Raw genomic sequence first — 19237 nt, forward strand, 5'->3', positions numbered from 1 at the left:
CTTCTTCTTAATATTGACCCTAAGCATCAATATGAAAAATTGTGAGAACCCGATGTCTGAAAAGTTGCTGGCTTTTATTTCTTTGAGATCATTTTATAAGTGCTCTTTACTTCTGGCCCAGTGTGAACTGTGTTTTCTATGATTTAGGATTCAAAGTCAGAAAAAAATGCCATGAAAAACCAGTATGATCAGAAATCGAAAGAATCTCTGAAACTGGAAGAAGAATTCCAAATTGCAAACCAAACGCTGAGGCAAAACCAGCTCTTTGTGGATGAAATGAAAGGTTGGTGAAATTATCCCTTTTCTGTTAATATTAAGCTACCTGGTTGTAATTAAGGTTCCAGTCACTGGATGGCAGTGTGAGGCTGAAATCCCTTTTCTGAAGGTTTTGGAAGCAGGTGTCCCTTAAAGGACAAGTAACATAAATTTTTTTTATTAAAAAATTCGTTAGTGTAGAACGGAAAAAAAAACCCACAAAGACATTAAAAAATTTTAAATCGCCAAGTCTTTATTAAGAAATAACTTACCGAAACTCCGCTTGTGCTCCTCTTCAGAAAAGACGACACGGCGACGATCCATCATCTGGCGCTCGTTTTTTCCTCCCTGGCTATCTCCTATAAGGAAAGCAGGGAGGAGAAATCGAGCTCTGCACGATGGATCACCTTTTCTGAAGAGGAGCACAAACAAAGTTTCTGTAAGTTATTTCTTAATAAAGACTTAGTGATTTAAAAGTTTGATATGTCTTAGTGTAGAAAAAAAAACAACACATTTTTTAATAAAACAAATTGAGGTTACTGAACCTTTAAGCTGGCCATACAAGGACCGATATAAGCTGCCGACACAAGCTTATTGGGCAGTGTATGGGGTCCTTCAACCGGGCTTCCATGATCTGACCAAAAATCGGGCAGATGTTGATCAGCCAGGTTTAAAAATCCCATTGGATAGAGGACTGCATCAGTTGGATGCGGTCCTTGATCTGACCGCCTGTATTTTCAGCTTTGTAATCCAATCGTTGGACCCCAGTGACTGGAGTAAAGATTAGTTAAGTCCTAGGGTGAAGCTACAGAGTCTGATAAAATGTGTGAGTATCAACTTAATCACAATTTTATCATCTTTTTCAGCTAAGAATCTTCATTTAGAAGCAGAACTAAAGTCGGCTATTGAGAAACTGCAAGGCCAAGACTCTGCTGCCTTTCTAAATCTGAAAGCCACAGTGCATAATTTGGAAATGGAAAGGAATTTTGCCCAAGAATTATTAAAGAAGAGAGAGAATGATTTTGAAGAAATGAAAAGTAATCTAGCGAGAATGATGGAAGAAACAAACGCCATAAAAAGTCACCTCGATCACAAAGAAAAAGAATGTAAGGAACTGATAAATACCAACATTTCACTTAATAGCTGGAAAGGGGAACAGGAGAATGTTGTGAGTGAGATTACCCGAGAAAAAGATGCTCTGTTAAAGAAGATTCAGGAGTTGGAACATTTGCTTCAGACTCACAACGACCAAGTACATTTGTTAGAAAATGACAAGAAAAACTTGCACACTCAAATTAAAACTTTGCAAGACATTGTAGATGCCAAGACTGTGGACCTGCAAAATCAGCAACTGGCATGCAATGGACTTAAACAAAATCTAGACCATGAAAACCAGAAATTTACCGGCGAAACTGAAAAGTTTCAGTTGAGAATTTCCGAGCTTGAGAAAGCAGTTGAAGAGCAAAATTCTTCTGCTTGTTCGGACAAATCGTCTTATTTCGAGAATTTGCTGCTCCACGAGAAGCAGCTGAATTGTGAAATGCAAAAGCAGATGAAGGAACTGTTGAAGGAGAAGGAGGAACTCCAGAAATGTCTAACCGAAGCAGGGGAATTGCACGAACAGTTTGTAGCAGGCTCCAGAAACCACGTGGAGAGCTTGCAGGAAAACATTTCTTCAAAGCAAAACTACGTTGAGTCAATAGAGTGTGCAATTAGAGAGAAAGAAGAGCAAATTACCATTTTAACAGAAAAATCAGGCGTTCAAGATGCAAACTTGCAATCTGCCTGGGAGAAAAACAAAGCTCTTGATGATAAACTGCAAGAGCTCAGTCTGCTCTCTGAATCATGGCCTTCAGAACGGGAAAGGCTAAATTCCCAAATTAGTCTGAATGAGAAGGAAATTGAACGGCTAACTGAAGAAAATAGAAGAGCCAATCAAGTCAATGACTCTCTGAAGGATGAGAAAACAAACAAGGAACTAGTGCACCAATTAGAGGCTGAAACTTCCGAATCATCAGAAGAGGATAGGTTTGAGCCTAGAGGGTTGCCTGACGGAGCAGGCATTGAAAATTTGAATGAGTTTGAAGCACTTCAGCAAGAACTGGTTCATGCAAAAGAAAAACACTGTAGACTGCAAAGAGAAATCGACCGGTTGACTAATTCCAACGAGGAACTTGTCAAATTGCTCGATGACCTCCGAAACAATGAACAGTCTCTTGATAACATCACAGATTTAAGTGCTTATTTGAAGGAAAGAGAAAATTCTCTAAATAACAGCCATTTTGTGCTTGAGACCCTTCCAATGGATCTCGATGATGATGATAAACAAATTTACAAGGGAAGAACTGATACGGCTTCCCTACAGGAAACGACAAACACTCTAAAGTGGAACAATGATCTACATTTAGAACAAGAGGACACATTTTTATGTGATATGGATCCGGCTGAACATGCCACCAATATTTCTAACCTTCTGGTGAACATCAGTGACAACCAAACCAGTAGACTTCATGCCAGCCAGTGTGATGACAGTATTTGCCTTAATAAAGACCTTTTAGGCCTTCAAATATCTGGTGACGGAGCAACTACTACAGCAGCTCAGACTATTGGTGACAATGAAAGTAGTGGTGTCTTCACTTCATTGAATGAGAGCATGTCAAAACATGTGGACGAGACCTTGGAAAATGTAATGAAATCATCAGTTCCTCAAAGTCAGAGTAGTAGTCCATCCCCATTGAATTCTAATACCAGAAAAGTACATGAAACCAATAGGAAGTCTATCACTGGTGAATCCGCTGCTGACTCCATCCTTGGGAAATCCCTTGAAGATCAGTTATGGATGATGACGGTCATGGCCAACGGAGATGCGGGTGACTTAAAAGAATTTTTGACAATTTACCAAACAGAAATCGATGAGTTAAAAGCACAGCACCTCTTAGAAATGGAAGCTTGCAAGCAGAAGATGAAGGAAGAAGCTGCAGAGCTGGAAATTAAACTGGCAGCTGAGAAGCAACAGACGGAGTATTTATCGCATGAACTCGAAGTGGCGAGACTTGAACTGCAGTGCCTTGACCTGAGCGCACGCTCATTTCTGTCTTTTGATACTGAAGATGTAAGTATCTCTGTGTATATTCATTTTTGTGATCTGTATTGTTATTCTAAAAAGAATTTATATGAATCTATACCATTCATACAGAAGATTGAGCTTTGTTCTAGATATATACAGTATATAAATTAGGGATGCACTGAAACCATCATTTTTACAAATAACCTGAATGTATCGTAAAGAAATGTCTGCATTTAAAACCTAATTTCCAGCTCAAGTTCGAGGAAAAATCACTAAACTTTCGACGAAAAGGTATTCTTAAAAAAAGATGCCTGTCTTTTAATTTATTACGAGATCAGGTGTGGTTTGGCGGAACACCAAAGATTCAGCCAAATGTAGTGAAATTGCTGGGGTCTGTATCTAAATATATTTGGTATGGTCGAATTATAAAACCAGCCGTGGCCCTGTAGACCTCAGTATTTCATTAAATGTTGCCAATTGACTGCAGTAAAGTGATTTTCTTTGGAAAATTCAGTTTGACAATGAACTGAGTATACCCTATCAGTCAATATTTGATATCACTGTCTTAAATACTAAATATCTACTTTAAGCAAAAAAATCCTTTAATGTGTTTTATTTATTTTTTTATAGTTATCAAAAACATTGGAAGTCGCAAACCAGAGTATCTGCACCGTTTTGCCCATAGGAAAGTTATCCCTTAGCAGCAGTGAATTGCTCACAAACCATAATCTAAAAAATCTCATACAAAGTCTGGATTCGACCAACTCTGAGGCCAAAAGGGACGAAAGCGTTCTGGCAACTAGCTGTCTGGACATTACAAAGGAAGGAGATGAAAATGCCCTGAGCCTTGAAGAAAATACTAAATACTCTGCTGACTCTACAAGTAGTAACATATCAGATACTCCAGCCAGCAAACTGAGTTTGCAAGGAATTATGGAAACCCTAAAGATGCAGATGCATCAAGCCACAGCTGAAAATCTTAAACTGAAACAGTCAGTTGAGGCTGCAGAGGAAAAAAATCAAAGTTTGTATGCAGAAATAGAATCTCTGAATAGTCAGATTGAGCAACAGAAGACAGAACTTGTAGGGAAGGAGAATATGGGCAGCGGGCTTCAAGGCAGAGTAAAAGAGCTTGAAGATGAAAGACTACAGTTGTCTCAAGAGAAACTGCAACTAGCCAGCCGAGTTGGTGACCTTGAGAAGGAACTTGGTAACATTTCTAATGCAACGGAGATGCTGAAAGGACAGCTGTCTCATGTGTCTGGAATAAGGGAGGATTTAGAAATCTCAAATGGAAATTTAAAGGAAAAGTATCTGGAAACAGAAAATGAATTAAGGCGGGTTAAATCGGAAAGAGCAAACATAGAGAGCCATGCCTTATCTCTTGAAAGTGATCTAGAAGAAATTCACGCTAAATGCCAGCATTTACAGGAGGAAAGCGAAGAGTACCGAAGATCTGTTGCAACTTTACAAGACCGTCTCAGTGTTGTTGTGGCAGAGAAGAATCAACTCGATCAAGAGCTCGGGAATTTAACCGAAGAGAAAGACGAGCTTGAGGAAATGTATCAGAAACTGAAGAAAAAGGTTGAAGACCTTGAATTAAATAAGGTGCACAACAGAGATCTGATTAAGATATTAGAAACCGAATTGCGGACATTAAAAGCGGAGCTTCAGACAGCAAAAGCATCAATGGAGCAACTGTCTACCGAAAAAGATCATTTAACAGACCTGCAGGAATCTGAAAAGAATGGGCAAGTGGAAACAGAAGGGCTTAAGAACCAGGTACAACAAATAGAAGAGGAATACCGACTTTTGTTAAAGGACTCTGAGGATATGCAGGCTCAAATGAGTAAAGTGTGCAACGAAAAGGATGCAATTTCTAAAGTTCTAGAGAGTTGCCAATATGAGAAACGGGAACTGGCCACAAACTTGAGCTCTGCCCAGGAAGAAGTTGCTCAGATGCGGGCTGGGATTGAAAAACTCAAGGTTCGAATAGAGTCCGATGAAAAAAAGAAGAATCACTTGATCGGGAAGCTAAAAGAGACCGAAAGGAATTCAGATCATCTGAAAGATAAAATTGAGAATCTGGAGCGGGAATTGCAGATGTCGGAGGAAAACCTTGAGTCTGCGATCCTTCAGTCGGAATCTTCGAAGGAAGACGCAGAGAAACTAAACTCGATGAAGGAAATGTTAGAAGCTAACTTGAGCACCTTCAGAAGGAGGGTGGTAGATCTAGAAAGGGAACTTGAAAAGAGCAAAGAGAGGATAGAAGAACTGGAAAGCAGGGTACTTACTCTTTCAAATTCCCTGGAAAAGAGTGAAAGAGAGAAGAATTGTCTCAATGAGGAGTCTGGACAAGAGCTTCTGTTGCTTCGGACCCAGCTAAATGAGTTTCAAGAGCAGAAACTCCTTTCTGAAGAGAAGTTTGAAATTTCTTCTGCAAAACAGTTGGACCTTGAAGCTCTTCTGGAACAAAATAAACTGCAGCTGATGCAGCAGATGGAGGACGCACAGAATACAAGCAGAACCCTAGAGTTTACCATAGAAAAAGTCACACTGGAATTAAGGGAATGCAAAGAGCAACTAGATGAAAAGACCATGCTGGTTCTGAGTCTGCAGGGCAAATTGGAAGAAGCAGAGAATTTGGAAAAGATGCTGGCGGAGCTAGCTGAGCAGAAGGCCCTTTCTGAAGAGAAGTACAATGCAGCTGCTACCGAGAATGCTGAGCTCCTCACTTTAATGGATCAAAATAAAGCAGGGCTGTTGCAACAAGTAGAAGAAGCACAAGGTTTAAGCAGGAATCTGGAAAGGTCTCTTCAGAAAATTGCTACAGAACTGGATGAAACAAAGGGGAAACTACAGGACAAGGAACAGCAGATGTCCACTTTAGAATGCAAGTTGGAAGAGATGGATGAATCTGAAAAGAAATGCCGTGCAGAACTGTTACAATATGAAGCAGAAAGGGACTGTCTGAAAGGTGAAATTGAGAACCAGCAGAGAGATCTAAACCAGCTACAAGCCAAGGTTCAAGTGGAGTCTGAGGCCAGCGAGTCTTCTGAGGCAGCTATCCGTCATCTGAAATCCACTTGCACAGATCTAGAAGCCCAACTCCAATCTTCAGATGCTGAGAAGCAACTTCTTTTGCAGAAAGTAAGTGCGACGGATAGGGAATCTCTCTCTCTTTCTGTCAGTCCTGTGGGCGGGGCATCCACAATGCATGATTACTAAGGTCATTAAGATTAGATTAATAGTTTCAAGAATATTTACGAAAACCAAAGTAAACATTTCTAAGTAGATTTCAGTGTAATCTAACGAGAATTAAGAGTAAAAATAAAATTATGGCCCAAACACACTGTGTTTGCTTACATATCTAAACATGTAAGTTTGCCCTTTAAAGGATAACTAAGCACGGAAACAATTTTTTCTTGTGGGTTGTAGTACATGGGGGTGGGGGATTGATTATCACCCTCCTCTTTGCTGCAAAGGCACAGAGATAGCTAATCCTGACCCAAACATAACAAAGTGTCACCCATGATCTCAGGGCCAGGGTGGGCATCAGGGCATTAAAAGCAGCAGACCTGCTCTGTTAAGATGAATTATCTATGTGTGTTTCCATCTTATTCACTATTGTTGTTTTGCAGGTAGATGAGCTGACAGAAGACTGTGACCTCTTACAAAGCAAACTACACGAGGCAGAAATGGAAATAAAGACTCTCCATGAGCAACTCTCCTTGGAAAAAAAGGTGCTGGATGAGCAACTACAGACAAATCAGCAGCAAATTGAAGGCACCAATGTAAGTTTTTATGTCACAGAGAGTAGGACCTCCTTCTGTTATTTGTATGTGTTACTGTTTGTGCCCTGCTCTTACCTGTACTGCAATGCACTATAGGTTGGTGTTTTAGGCACAGTAGGATTACAAGGTTACAGATATATAGAAACATTGGGGTAACAGTCACCCTGCTATAGTTCCAGGGGTACCCAGGACACAAACACTCACCCCAAATCTCCCCCTAACTGGCCTTCAGGCTGGGCCCCCTCAGCTCATAACAAGGTTACAGATATATAGAAACATTGGGGTAACAGTCACCCTGCTATAGTTCCAGGGGTACCCAGGGCACAAATAAACACTCACCCCAAATCTCCCCCTAACTGGCCTTCAGGCTGGGCCCCCTTAGCTCATAACAAGGTTACAGATATATAGAAACATTGGGGTAACAGTCACCCTGCTATAGTTCCAGGGGTACCCAGGGTACAAATAAACACTCACCCCAAATCTCACCCTAACTGGCCTTCAGGCTGGGCCCCCTTAGCTCATAACAAGGTTACAGATATATAGAAACATTGGGGTAACCGTCACCCTGCTATAGTTCCAGGGGTACCCAGGGCACAAATAAGCACTCACCCCAAATCTCACCCTAACTGACCTTCAGGCTGGGCCCCCTTAGCTCATAACAAGGTTACAGATATATAGAAACATTGGGGTAACCGTCACCCTGCTATAGTATAGGGGAATGCCGTCTGTATTACTGGAATAAATCATATTACTGTATATTCTTCAGACTCGGCTCCGCTCTGCAACTGTAGAAAACACAGAACTGAAAGAGACAATAGACAAACTCCGCATTGAACTGGAAGCGCAGGCAGAAAAAAGCCGCAGTGATGCAGGAGGATTTCAGAACAGACTTTTACAGTCGGAGTCTAAGCAGCAGGAGGCACTGGATACATTACTGATACAGGTGATAGAATGACCCTGTCTGAGCTTGTGTAGCTTTTGCCTGTGTTCTCTAACTGGCGGCTCTAGGGACTCTCTCTCTCTTACACTCTAGGTTCTGTATATTGTTAATAATAGTTATTTTTATTGGGTTGGGCTGTGAATATATTTTTCACATGAACGGGAATCTGATTGGCTAACCTACAAGAAACTGCTGCTAACCTGTGAGGTTGGGGTTTATTATCTATACATAGGTATGTTTTATTGGACTTTAAACGTTTCCTTTCCTTCCTGCAGCACAAAGAGGAAATCCAGACTTACCAAAGCAAACTGGCCTTGGCTGAAGAGCATATAAATGGGCACGGACGTGAGGTTCAGAGGTTAAACGCAGCTAATGTGGAGCTGACTGACTCTCTGAGCTCTGCTCACCGGCAACTAGAGGAGCTGAACCAACTTAAGGTAAGTGCCCAATCAGCATTTGCTAATTTATAGTCTGTCACTGATTTGTCTGTTACCTTGGAGCTCACCATCCATTTTGTTCAGCTCCTCCTAAGCAGCACCTTGTAGTTGCGTTAGCATAGAAGGGAATAGTTGCCCTTAAAGGAGAATTCAACCCGTAATAAAAAACCCTCCCCCAACCCTGGCAAATGCCCCTAATTTTTTACTCACAGATTCTGGCCTCGGCGTTCACGGCAGCCATCTTATTCTTCTCTGATAATCTTCATATATTGACGGCATTTTCGGCGCGTGCACAGCTGGAGGAAGTTTCTGGTCCCGCACCACTGCACATTTTCGTGACTTTCGGCGCATGCATGAAATAGGAATTTTCGTGACTTTCGACGCATTACTGAAAATTACCAAAAATTCAGTTTTCACGGATGCACCGAAAGTCATGAAAATTAACGAAAATTCTGATTTCGGAATTTCCGGGAATTTTCGCGACTTTCAGCTCCAACTGCGCATGTGCCGGAAAAGAACGAAGAAAGAAGATGGCTGCTGTGAACTTCGAGGCCAGAATCTGCATGGAGGGGTGAGTAAAAAATTAGGGGCATTTGCCAGGGAGGACAGGTAGGTTGGGGGGGGAGTCTACCCAGGGTAGGGGGGAGCCTTTTTTTTATTATGGGTTGAATTCTCCTTTAAAGGGGTTGTTCACCTTTAAATTAACTTTCAGTATAATATAGAGAGTGATATTCTGAGACAATGTGCAATTGGGTTTCATTTTTTATTATTTATGGTTTTTGAGTTATTTAGCTTTTTATTCAGTGGCTCTCCAGTTTGCAATTTCAGCAATCTGGTTGCTAGGGTCCAAATGACCCTAGCCACCATGCACTGATTTGAATAAGAGACTGGAAATGCATTGGAGATGGACTGAATAGAAAAGACAAGTAATAAAAGTAGCAATAACATTAAGGGGCTGATTCACTAACTTCGAGTGAAGGATTCGAAGTTAAAAAAACTTCAAATTTCAAAGTTGTTTTTGGGCTACTTCGACCATCGAATGGGCTACTTCGACCTTCGACTACGACTTCGAATCGAAGGATTCGAAGTAAAAATCGTTCGACCATTCGATAGTCGAAGTACTGTCTCTTTAAAAAAAACTTCGACCCCCTAGTTCGGCATCTAAAACCTACCGAAGTCAATGTTAGCCTATGGGGAAGGTCCCCATAGGCTTGGCTAACTTTTTTTGATCGAAGGATATTCCTTCGATCGTTGGATTTAAATCCTTCTAATTGTTCGATTCGAAGGATTTAATCCTTCGATCGAAAGAATTATCCTTCGATTGTTCAATCGAACTATCTGCGCTAAATATTCGAAGTCGAAGGATTTTAATTCCTAGTCGAATATCGAGGGTTAATTAACCCTCGATATTCGACCCTTAGGGAATCGGCCCCTAAAGGTGTAGCCTTATGGAGCATTGGTTTTTAGATGGGGTCAGTGACCCCGATTTGAAAGCTGGAAAGAGCAGAAAAATACAAATAATTAAAAAAACAATAAAAAAAATAAAATAACAACCAATTGAAAAGTTGCTTTGAATGGGCCATTCTAGAACATACTAAAAGTAAACAGAAAGGTGAACCACTCCTTTAATAATAATAATAAAAAGGATTTATTGATATTTATCATTTGAATGGGTTTAGGTGAGTTTTGCGGAGCTGAAGGAGGAACATGCGGGCGCCTGCACCAGCCTCAAGCACTGGATGGAATCCTGCACAGAACTAGAACTGGAGAAAGATCGGCTGCTGGGAAAGATAAAGGAGAGAGAAGAGCAATTCAGGAACCTTCAGCCAAAACAACAAAGTAGGTTTAGCTCTCGCATTCATGGACACTTATTTACCAATCAGATCTTTCCTCTAATAAGCTGATCCCTGATTGCTCCGGGTAATTGCACTGGTGCAATGTGTTGCCTTTGTTATTAAATCAGCCCAGCTATGGGATCCGTTATCCGGAAACCCATTATCAAGAAAGCTACAAATTACGGAATGGCGTCTCCCATAGACTCCATTTTTATCCAAATAATCCAAATGTTTCAAAATGATTCCCTTTTTCTGTGTAATAATAAAACGGTCGCTTGTACTTGATCCCAAACTAAGATATAATTAATCCTTATTGGAAGCAAAACCAGACTATTGGCTTCATTTAATGTTTACATGATTTTCTATTAGAATTAGGGGCAGTTTTATCAAGGGTCGAATTGAAGATTAGAATTTTTTATGGTCAAAACTGTCAAATTCAACTAGGGAGTTATTCAAATTAGATTTGAGTTTTTTTAAAAAAAAAAATCGAGATTTATGATACTCTGACCCTTTAAGAATTCAAATTCGACTTTTCGCCACCTGAAACCTGCCGAATAGCTGTTTAAGTCAATGGGAGACGTCCAGGGATCAATTTGGAGTTGTTTTCAGCCTTCCTGACATTTGAGTTTTTTACTGAGAAAAAACTTGAATCGAGTTCTTTAAATTCTAATCGAATACGATTGGAGTTTCGTGTCGATTTAATTCAGCCGAGTTTTAAAAATTTTGTTTTTTAATAATAGATTTTGATTGGTCAAAATTTAGGGGAGTTTTTAAAAACTCACATGAATTCGACCTTTGATAAATGTGCCTCTTAAAGTTTGAAGATCCGAAATTCTAGAAAGATCAGTTAACCAGAAAACCCAAGGCATTCTGGATAACAGGTCCCATACTTGTAGCAGGATGCCACTGTAGAAAATCCTGGGGGAGTTATTCAAATTAAATTTTGAGTTTTTTTTTTTTTTTTTTTTTTAAATACATGTTCTAGATTTATCATACTTTGGCCCTTTAAGAATTCAACTATTCACCACCTAATAACTGCTGAATTGCTGTTTGAGTCAACGGGAGACAATTTGGAGTTGTTTCTAGCCTTCCTGACATTTGAGTTCTTTTCGGAGAAAAATACTTTTTTTTTTTTTTAATAGATTTCGATTGGTCGAATTTATGGGAGTTTTTAAAAACTCAGATGTATTCGAAATTAGACCTTTGATAAATGTGCCTCTTAAGTTTGGAGATCCAAATTATGGAAAGATCAGTTATCCAGAAAACCTCTAGTCCCAAGCATTCTGGATAACAGGTCCCATAGTAGGATGCAGTGTGGTTGCCACTGTAGAAAATCCAGCATTAAAGAGGTTGTTCACTTTTGTTATAACTGTTAGTATGATGTATTTCGAGACAATTTGCAATTGCTTTTCATTTTTTATTATTTGTGGTTTTTGAATTATTTAGCTTTTTATTCAGCAGCTCTCCAGTTTGCAATTTCAGCAATCTGGTTGCTAGGATCCAAATTACCCTAGCAACCATGCATTGATTTGAATAAAAGACTGGAATATGAATAGGAGAGGATTGAACAAAAAGATGAGGGATAAACAGTAACAATACATTTGTTGCCTTACTTACAGAGCATTTGTTTTTTAGAAGGGGTCAGTGACCCCCATTTAAAAGCTGCAAAGAGTCAAAAGAAAAAGGCAAATAACTATAACTATAAAAAAGAAAAATAATGAAGTCCAATTGAAAAGTTGCTTAGAATTATCCATCCTATAACACTAAAAGTTACTTTAAAGGTGAACCATCAGTTTAAGGGGGTGAGGGATAGAAAGAGCCGCATCTGTTCTGGATGCAGCCAGAGGGCGCTCCTGCATTGGAGATTTATTTGCAGCAGTAAATAGTCTTCTCTCTCCCTTTATTTCTTTATGTCCCGCATGAAATCACTGCTGTGTCTGTAAGTCGACTCATTCCCATGCAGGAGCCGTCGTGCCTTTATTCTTGGTGATTTTTTGTTTGTTTGTTTTGTGCCAAACCATGAACATGCCATGGAGATTGATGGGATCTAATGTTCTTGCTGGGAGTGATAAAATTAAAGGGACACGTTCACTTGATTGTTAGCGGCTCGGTATAAATACATTCTGTCCTGTTCTGCAAGAGAACTAGTGGGAACATGAATATTTATAGGGCTGAACATATTAATTTCTAGTTTGTGTTTCACTGGGAGGTTGCTGAATACACTGAGTGTATATAGATCTTATATATATATATATATATATATAAATATATTATTGCACACAACTGTCACTTGAAGTCTTTGTAACCACTAGGGGAGCTGTTGTTATAGTCAACAGGGCACTCTACACTTATATGTATCAAAGGAGTGTTTCACCTTCAAGTTAACTTTTAGTAGGACAATTCTAAACAACTTTTCAATTGGTCTTTTTTTTATAGTTTGTGCATTAATTGCCTTCTGACTCTCTCCAGCTTTCAAATGGAGGCCCCATTGAAACAACAAATGCTCTGAAAGGCTACTGCTACTTTTTATTCCTCCTCTTTCTATTCAGGCCTCTCCTATTCATATTTAAGTCTCTTATTCTAATCAGTGCAGGGTTGCTAGGGGAATTTGGACCCTAGCAACCAAATAGCTAAAATTACAAACTGAAGAGCTGCTGAATAAAAAGCTAAATAACTCAAAAACCACAAATAATCAAAAAAGAAAATCAATTGCATATTATTAAATGGCTGATTCTAAGCAATTTTTCAATCGGCCTTCATTTTTTCTTTTTTATCCTTTTTTTTACAATATTTGCCTTCTTCTGACTCTTTCCAGCTTTTAAATTGGGGTCACTGACCCCATCTAAAACAAATGCTCTGTAAGGCTACACATTTATTGTTATTGCTACTTTTCATTACTCATCTTTCTATTCAGGCCTCTCCTATTCATATTCCAGCGCAGGCTTCTTGTAGAACCTCTGAGATGCCAGTCCTCTCATCACTGCAGTCTCAAAAATGGCTAATGGTTTAAAGGAGAACTAAATCCTAAAAATGAATGTGGCTAAAAATGGCAAATTTTATATAGTGAACTTATTGCACAAGGCTAAAGTTTCAGCTTGTCAATAGCAGCAATGATCCAGGACTTCAAACTTGTCACAGGGGGTCACCATCTTGGAAAGTGTCTGTGACACTCACATGCTCAGTGGGCTCTGATTGGCTGTTGAGAAGCTAAGCTTAGGGGTCGTCACTAATTATCCAGCAGAAAATGAGCTTCCCTGGCTGTAATATAAGCTGATGCTACAGGTTTGCTGATTATTAAATTCTGATGCTAATTGCACTGGTTTCTGTGCTGCCATGTAGTAATTATGTGTATTAATTACTAATCAGCCTTATATTGTGACATTTCTATTCTATGTGTACTGTATATTGTGAGTGGGTCCCTAAGCTCAGTAAGTGACAGCAGCACAGAGCATGTGCAGTGAATCAGCAGAAAAGAAGACGGGGAGCTACTGGGGCATCTTTGGAGACACAGATCTTTACTGCTAAAGGGCTGTGGTTGCCTTGGGCTGGTACAGAAGCACAAAACATCATGTACAACATTTCTAGCTACTTCTTTAGTTAGGCTTTAGTTCTCCTTTAAAGGGGAACACTTACGCATATTTAATTTTTTATATGAGGCTTTACTTTCCCTTTAAACTGCAACAAATGAAACGAGGTGCTGTTGTACTGTGTGAAGCTGGTCATACACTGGCCAATAGAAGCTGCCGACTCCCTCCTTATTGAGTTGGCCGATTAGAGCCCAGTGTATGGAGGGGGCCCTTCTGATTGCAACATATAATTTTCTGTTTTTTGCTGCAGATGCGGAAGGCGGTTCTAACGAGGACTTGTTAACGGAGATTGAGGAGCTGAAACAGTGGCTGGAGGAGAAGACTTTAGAGGCAGACGAGAGTGTGGAGAAGTACTGCACCCTAATGATTAAATCCCACAAACTGGAAGAAGACAATGACACCCTAAAGAAGCAGCTTGATTTCCTCAGCTCCAAACTGAAGCAACTGGAAACCAGTAAAGAGGTCCCACCCCCACCCCATGGATCAGACCATCCACCTCCCCAGAGCATGGATCGACCTGGAGGAAACCATTGCAAGAGGAGGCGAGAGCAAGATGTTACTTTAGATAAAGACGAACCACAATCTCCCACACCCCAGGGTTTGCCCAAAAGGGTTAGAAAGTCTGTGAGTCGTACTGTGCCCCATCCACGTTCCACTGAGGAAGAGCGAGACTTCCAGCCGGATGGGCTCCCGGAGGTTGTGCAAAAAGGTAATTGTAGGAAGGCGACCGTAGGCTGGTGCTACAGATATCGGGTCGTTAGTGTGCCTTCAACATATATTTGTTTCCTTATTAAAATCTCTTACAGGTTTTGCAGATATCCCGTCCGGAAAACAAAGTCCTTTCATTCTAAGGAGAACGGCGGCGGCGGCACCCGTCCGGAAAAGCCCTCGACTCGCTGCACTTAAACCTTCCCCGTCCTCCCACATTTCGGAAAATCTGGACAATCCGGTGAATTTCTCCAGTCCAGCAGCAGGGGGCAGCAAAGCACAGCAGGTACAAACTAAATCCAAATTACAGGACTACAATTCCCAGCATCCCCTATCAGATAGGAGTATTGCAGAGCTGATAAAAGCACAGCGTTGTAATAGATGATAATCATTGGCTCCCACATGTAGGTGGGACCTGCAACGAGGATCTTGGGTATCCTGTGCAGAAAACATATAGTTTATTTACAGGGAGGCATTGTTGCACAGTGGGGGAAACTTTTCGACTTTGGGCCATAGGTTTGACTCCAGCCAGAACTGACGCACACAGAGCAGTGACAGTACAAAAAACCCATAAGGGGTTGTTTACCTTTAAATTAACTTTCAGTATGATGTAGAGAGTGATATTCTGAGACAGTTTGCAATTGGTTTTCATTTTGTTTTATTTGTGGTTTTTGAGTTATTTAGCTTTTTATTCAGCAGCTCTCCAGTTTGCTATTTCAGCAGTCTAGTCGCTAGGGTCCAAATTACCCTAGCAACCATGCACTGCTTTGAATAAGAGACTGGAATATGAATAGGAGAGGCCTGAATAGAAAGATGAGTAATAAAAAGTAGCAATAAATTTGTGGCCTTACAGATCATTTGGTTTTAAATGGGGTCAGTGACAGGGAAGAGGCAAAAGAGCAAGGCTAATAACTGAAAAACGATTAAAAAATAAATAACGAAAACCATTTGAAAAGTTGCTTAGAATTGGCCAGTCTATAACAAACTACAAGTTAACTTAAAGGTGAACCCCTTTAAATGAAACATAAAAACTCAGTGTTTTAAAGTAATAAAAATATAATGCAGTGTTGCCCTGCACTGGTAAAACGGATGTGTTTGCTTCAGAAACACTACTATAGTTTATATAAACAAGCTGCTGTGTAGCTATGGAGGAAATAGCTACAAATTAATAGTATAGTATAGTAATAGTATAAAGTATATATGGCACAGGTTAAATACTGGATAACAGATAACACCATTATGTTCTACAGAGCTTATCTGCTGTGTAACCTGAGCCTTTTCTCCTTTGAATGGCTGCCCCCATGGCTACACAACAGCTTATTTATATAAACTATAGTAGTACTTATCTGTTATGTACTGTGTATCCTGTGCTTGAATGGCTGCCCCCATGACTACACAGCAGCTTGTTTATATAAACTATAGTAGTACTTATCTGTTATCTACTGTGTATCCTGTGCTTGAATGGCTGCCCCCATGGCTACACAACAGCTTGTTTATATAAACTATAGTAGTACTTATCTGTTATCTACTGTGTATCCTGTGCTTGAATGGCTGCCCCCATGACTACACAGCAGCTTGTTTATATAAACTATAGTAGTACTTATCTGTTATCTACTGTGTATCCTGTGCTTGAATGGCTGCCCCCATGGCTACACAGCAGCTTGTTTATATAAACTATAGTAGTACTTATCGGTTATCTACTGTGTATCCTGTGTTTGAATGGCTGTCCCCATGGCTACACAGCAGCTTGTTTATATAAACTATAGTAGTACTTATCTGTTATCTACTGTGTAACCTGTGCTTGAATGACTGCCCCCATGGCTACACAGCAGCTTGTTTATATAAACTATAGTAGTACTTATCTGTTATCTACTGTGTATCCTGTGCTTGAATGGCTGACCCCATGGCTACACAGCAGCTTGTTTATATAAACTATAGTAGTACTTATCTGTTATCTACTGTGTAACCTGTGCTTGAATGGCTGCCCCCATGGCTACACAGCAGCTTGTTTATATAAACTATAGTAGTACTTATCTGTTATCTACTGTGTAACCTGTGCTTGAATGACTGCCCCCATGGCTACACAGCAGCTTGTTTATATAAACTATAGTAGTACTTATCTGTTATCTACTGTGTATCCTGTGCTTGAATGGCTGACCCCATGGCTACACAGCAGCTTGTTTATATAAACTATAGTAGTACTTATCTGTTATCTACTGTGTAACCTGTGCTTGAATGGCTGCCCCCATGGCTACACAGCAGCTTGTTTATATAAACTATAGTAGTACTTATGTTATCTACTGTGTAACCTGTGCTTGAATGGCTGCCCCCATGGCTACACAGCAGCTTGTTTATATAAACTATAGTAGTACTTATCTGTTATCTACTGTGTAACCTGTGCTTGAATGACTGCCCCCATGGCTACACAGCAGCTTGTTTAAAACACTTACATTTTTTGATTTTGATGTTCCTTTAAGTAGGCTTTTTTTTTAAAAAACATGATTTGTAGGCTGTGACTTCCTGTATCCTGTGAGCATAAAATCTAGTGTGCAGAAGAAAAATGTCTCCCCCCCGTAGATGAGTCTGTCTTTACATAGGTGGTCAGTTATGTAGGAATATATATATATATATGAGTGTCATTCTCTCATTTCAGTCGAAGTTCTCAGAAGCCGGCAGGACTGGATCAGAATTTGGACCCATGGAAGTGTCTTCCCCACTCTCGGCCTACAACAGACTCCACAACCCCGGAGCTGACAGTCTAATGAACAGGAAATTGACAATAGAAAGGATTTCAGAGAAACTTTTACACGACGAGTCTGAGACTGAGGAAGCCTGTCATGTACAGTAAAAATCATCGGCCTCGTTCGCTCTATTCGCCATTTTTATTCATCCAAAAATATCCACTAACATTTTTGCCTTGAAATGAACTTTTTAACTCATTTTATCACTTTTATCGCTTTTTTTATTATTTAAACCGTGAATGTTTTACTCCCTTGTGTTACTTGTACAGTTGTAAATACGGCGGATGTATGTACAGAAAAGGTGCGCATCTCGTTTTTATACAATTTCTAATGAAAAACTCCAAAATCTGTCGCTTAGGTTGGTGTCTTTTTTTATATTCTTCCATGTTTCTGTATTTGCATCATACGGCCGGTGGGAAATCTGCGCCGTGTGTGATGTAATAAAAGAAACGTCCCCCAAAGTCTCTGGTTCTTGTTTGTGAATTAGAAATGTCTGTCCTTATGTTCTCAAAACCTCGCTGAAGGTTATCTCCCTGAATCAGGACTGTCCCGCTGGAGGCTGAATTGAATGAGACCCTCAAAGGGATTTTTGTGGCCTGTCTGTTTAAGAAATTCATTTTTTTTTTTTTGTATGACATCATTTTAACATAATCCGGCCCCCCCATCAACATGGAGTTTGCCAAATCAATCACGCCCATTCAATGTTGAAAGGGGACATATGCCGTGTTTCAATGTAAAATAGCTCAGAGAAGGTGAAAACAGAGCACCCCCTGCTACACGGCCCAGGCAGTTGCTAGGCAGAATAGCAAACGCTTATTACTGGAGCAGGAAGCACCTTCTGACACTTCCCTGCTCATTTCTATTGCTTTTGCCTCACTAAACTTAAAGGGGTGGTTCACCTTTAAGTTCACTTTTAAGGGCAGATTTATCAACAGTCAAAGTGAAAATTCGAATAAAAAATTAGCTCGAAATTCGAATTTTTTTTGTCTACTTCAGCTAGGGAATAGGCCAAATTCGGTTCGAACTTGAAAAAAATTCGAACATCGAAATGTATCATGTACTGTCTCCACTTCGACCATCGCTATCTAAAACCTGCTAAATTGCTGTTTTAGCATATGTGGGCCCTCCTAGAACCTATTTGGAGTCAACTGGTGGACTTTGATAAATCATCTGTTTTTTTTGTTTTTTTTTTTTGAAAAACTTAGATTCGTACGTTTTGAATGCACTTGTACTTCGATTTGTACAATTTGAATGAATACAGACTATTCACCAGAAGAAAAAAAAATTTTTTTTTTAATTAATTTCGGTTGGTCTTTTTTATTCGAATTTCGAGGTGATGGGAGTTTTAAAAAAACTCCCATGACCTCGAAATTCGACCCTTGATAAATCTCCCCTTTAGTATGTAATCGAATGGCTAATTCTTAGCAACTTTTCATTTAGTCTTCACGATTTTTTTTTTTATAGTTTTTCAAATTATTTGCCTTCTTCTGACTCTTTTCAGCTTTCAAATGAGGGTCACTGACCCGATCTAAAAAAACAAGTGCTCTGTAAGGCTACTTTTTATTTATCTTTCTGTTCAGGCCCAATCCAGTCTCTTATTCAAATCAGTGCATGGGTGCTTGGGTAATTTTAACCCTGGCAACCAGATTTCCGGAAATTGCAAATTGGAGAGCTGCTGAATAAAAAGCTAAATAACTCAAAAACCTCAAATAATAAAAAATGAAAACCAATTGCAAATTGTCTTAGAATATAACTCTCTATATCATACTAACAGTTAACTTAAAAACAACTCATTTAAAGGAAAACTTTACCCCCAAAATGAACACTTAAGCAACAGACAGTTTATTTCAAATTAAGTGGCACATTAAAGAAT

The 19237-nt window shown here is 39.7% G+C and overlaps 1 protein-coding gene across 2 annotated transcripts in view; it reads left to right on the forward strand.

The window, feature by feature from the left end:
- The window catches only part of cenpf.L (centromere protein F L homeolog), a 30268-nt gene extending 12443 nt beyond the window's left edge, over positions 1-17825 (forward strand). For both annotated transcript variants that reach the window (XM_018262588.2, XM_018262589.2), the window contains 10 exons: positions 148-283; positions 1122-3367; positions 3953-6472; positions 6964-7116; positions 7883-8059; positions 8332-8493; positions 10173-10332; positions 14166-14624; positions 14722-14909; positions 17277-17825. In XM_018262588.2, coding sequence (XP_018118077.1) covers positions 148-283; positions 1122-3367; positions 3953-6472; positions 6964-7116; positions 7883-8059; positions 8332-8493; positions 10173-10332; positions 14166-14624; positions 14722-14909; positions 17277-17471 — 6396 coding nt within the window. In that variant the 3' untranslated portion in view covers positions 17472-17825. The remainder of the gene's footprint in view (positions 1-147; positions 284-1121; positions 3368-3952; positions 6473-6963; positions 7117-7882; positions 8060-8331; positions 8494-10172; positions 10333-14165; positions 14625-14721; positions 14910-17276) is intronic.
- Positions 17826-19237: the final 1412 nt, after the last annotated feature.

Source organism: Xenopus laevis, chromosome 5L (genome assembly GCF_017654675.1).
Source record: "Xenopus laevis strain J_2021 chromosome 5L, Xenopus_laevis_v10.1, whole genome shotgun sequence".
In the NCBI taxonomy this organism is placed as follows: domain Eukaryota; kingdom Metazoa; phylum Chordata; class Amphibia; order Anura; family Pipidae; genus Xenopus; species Xenopus laevis.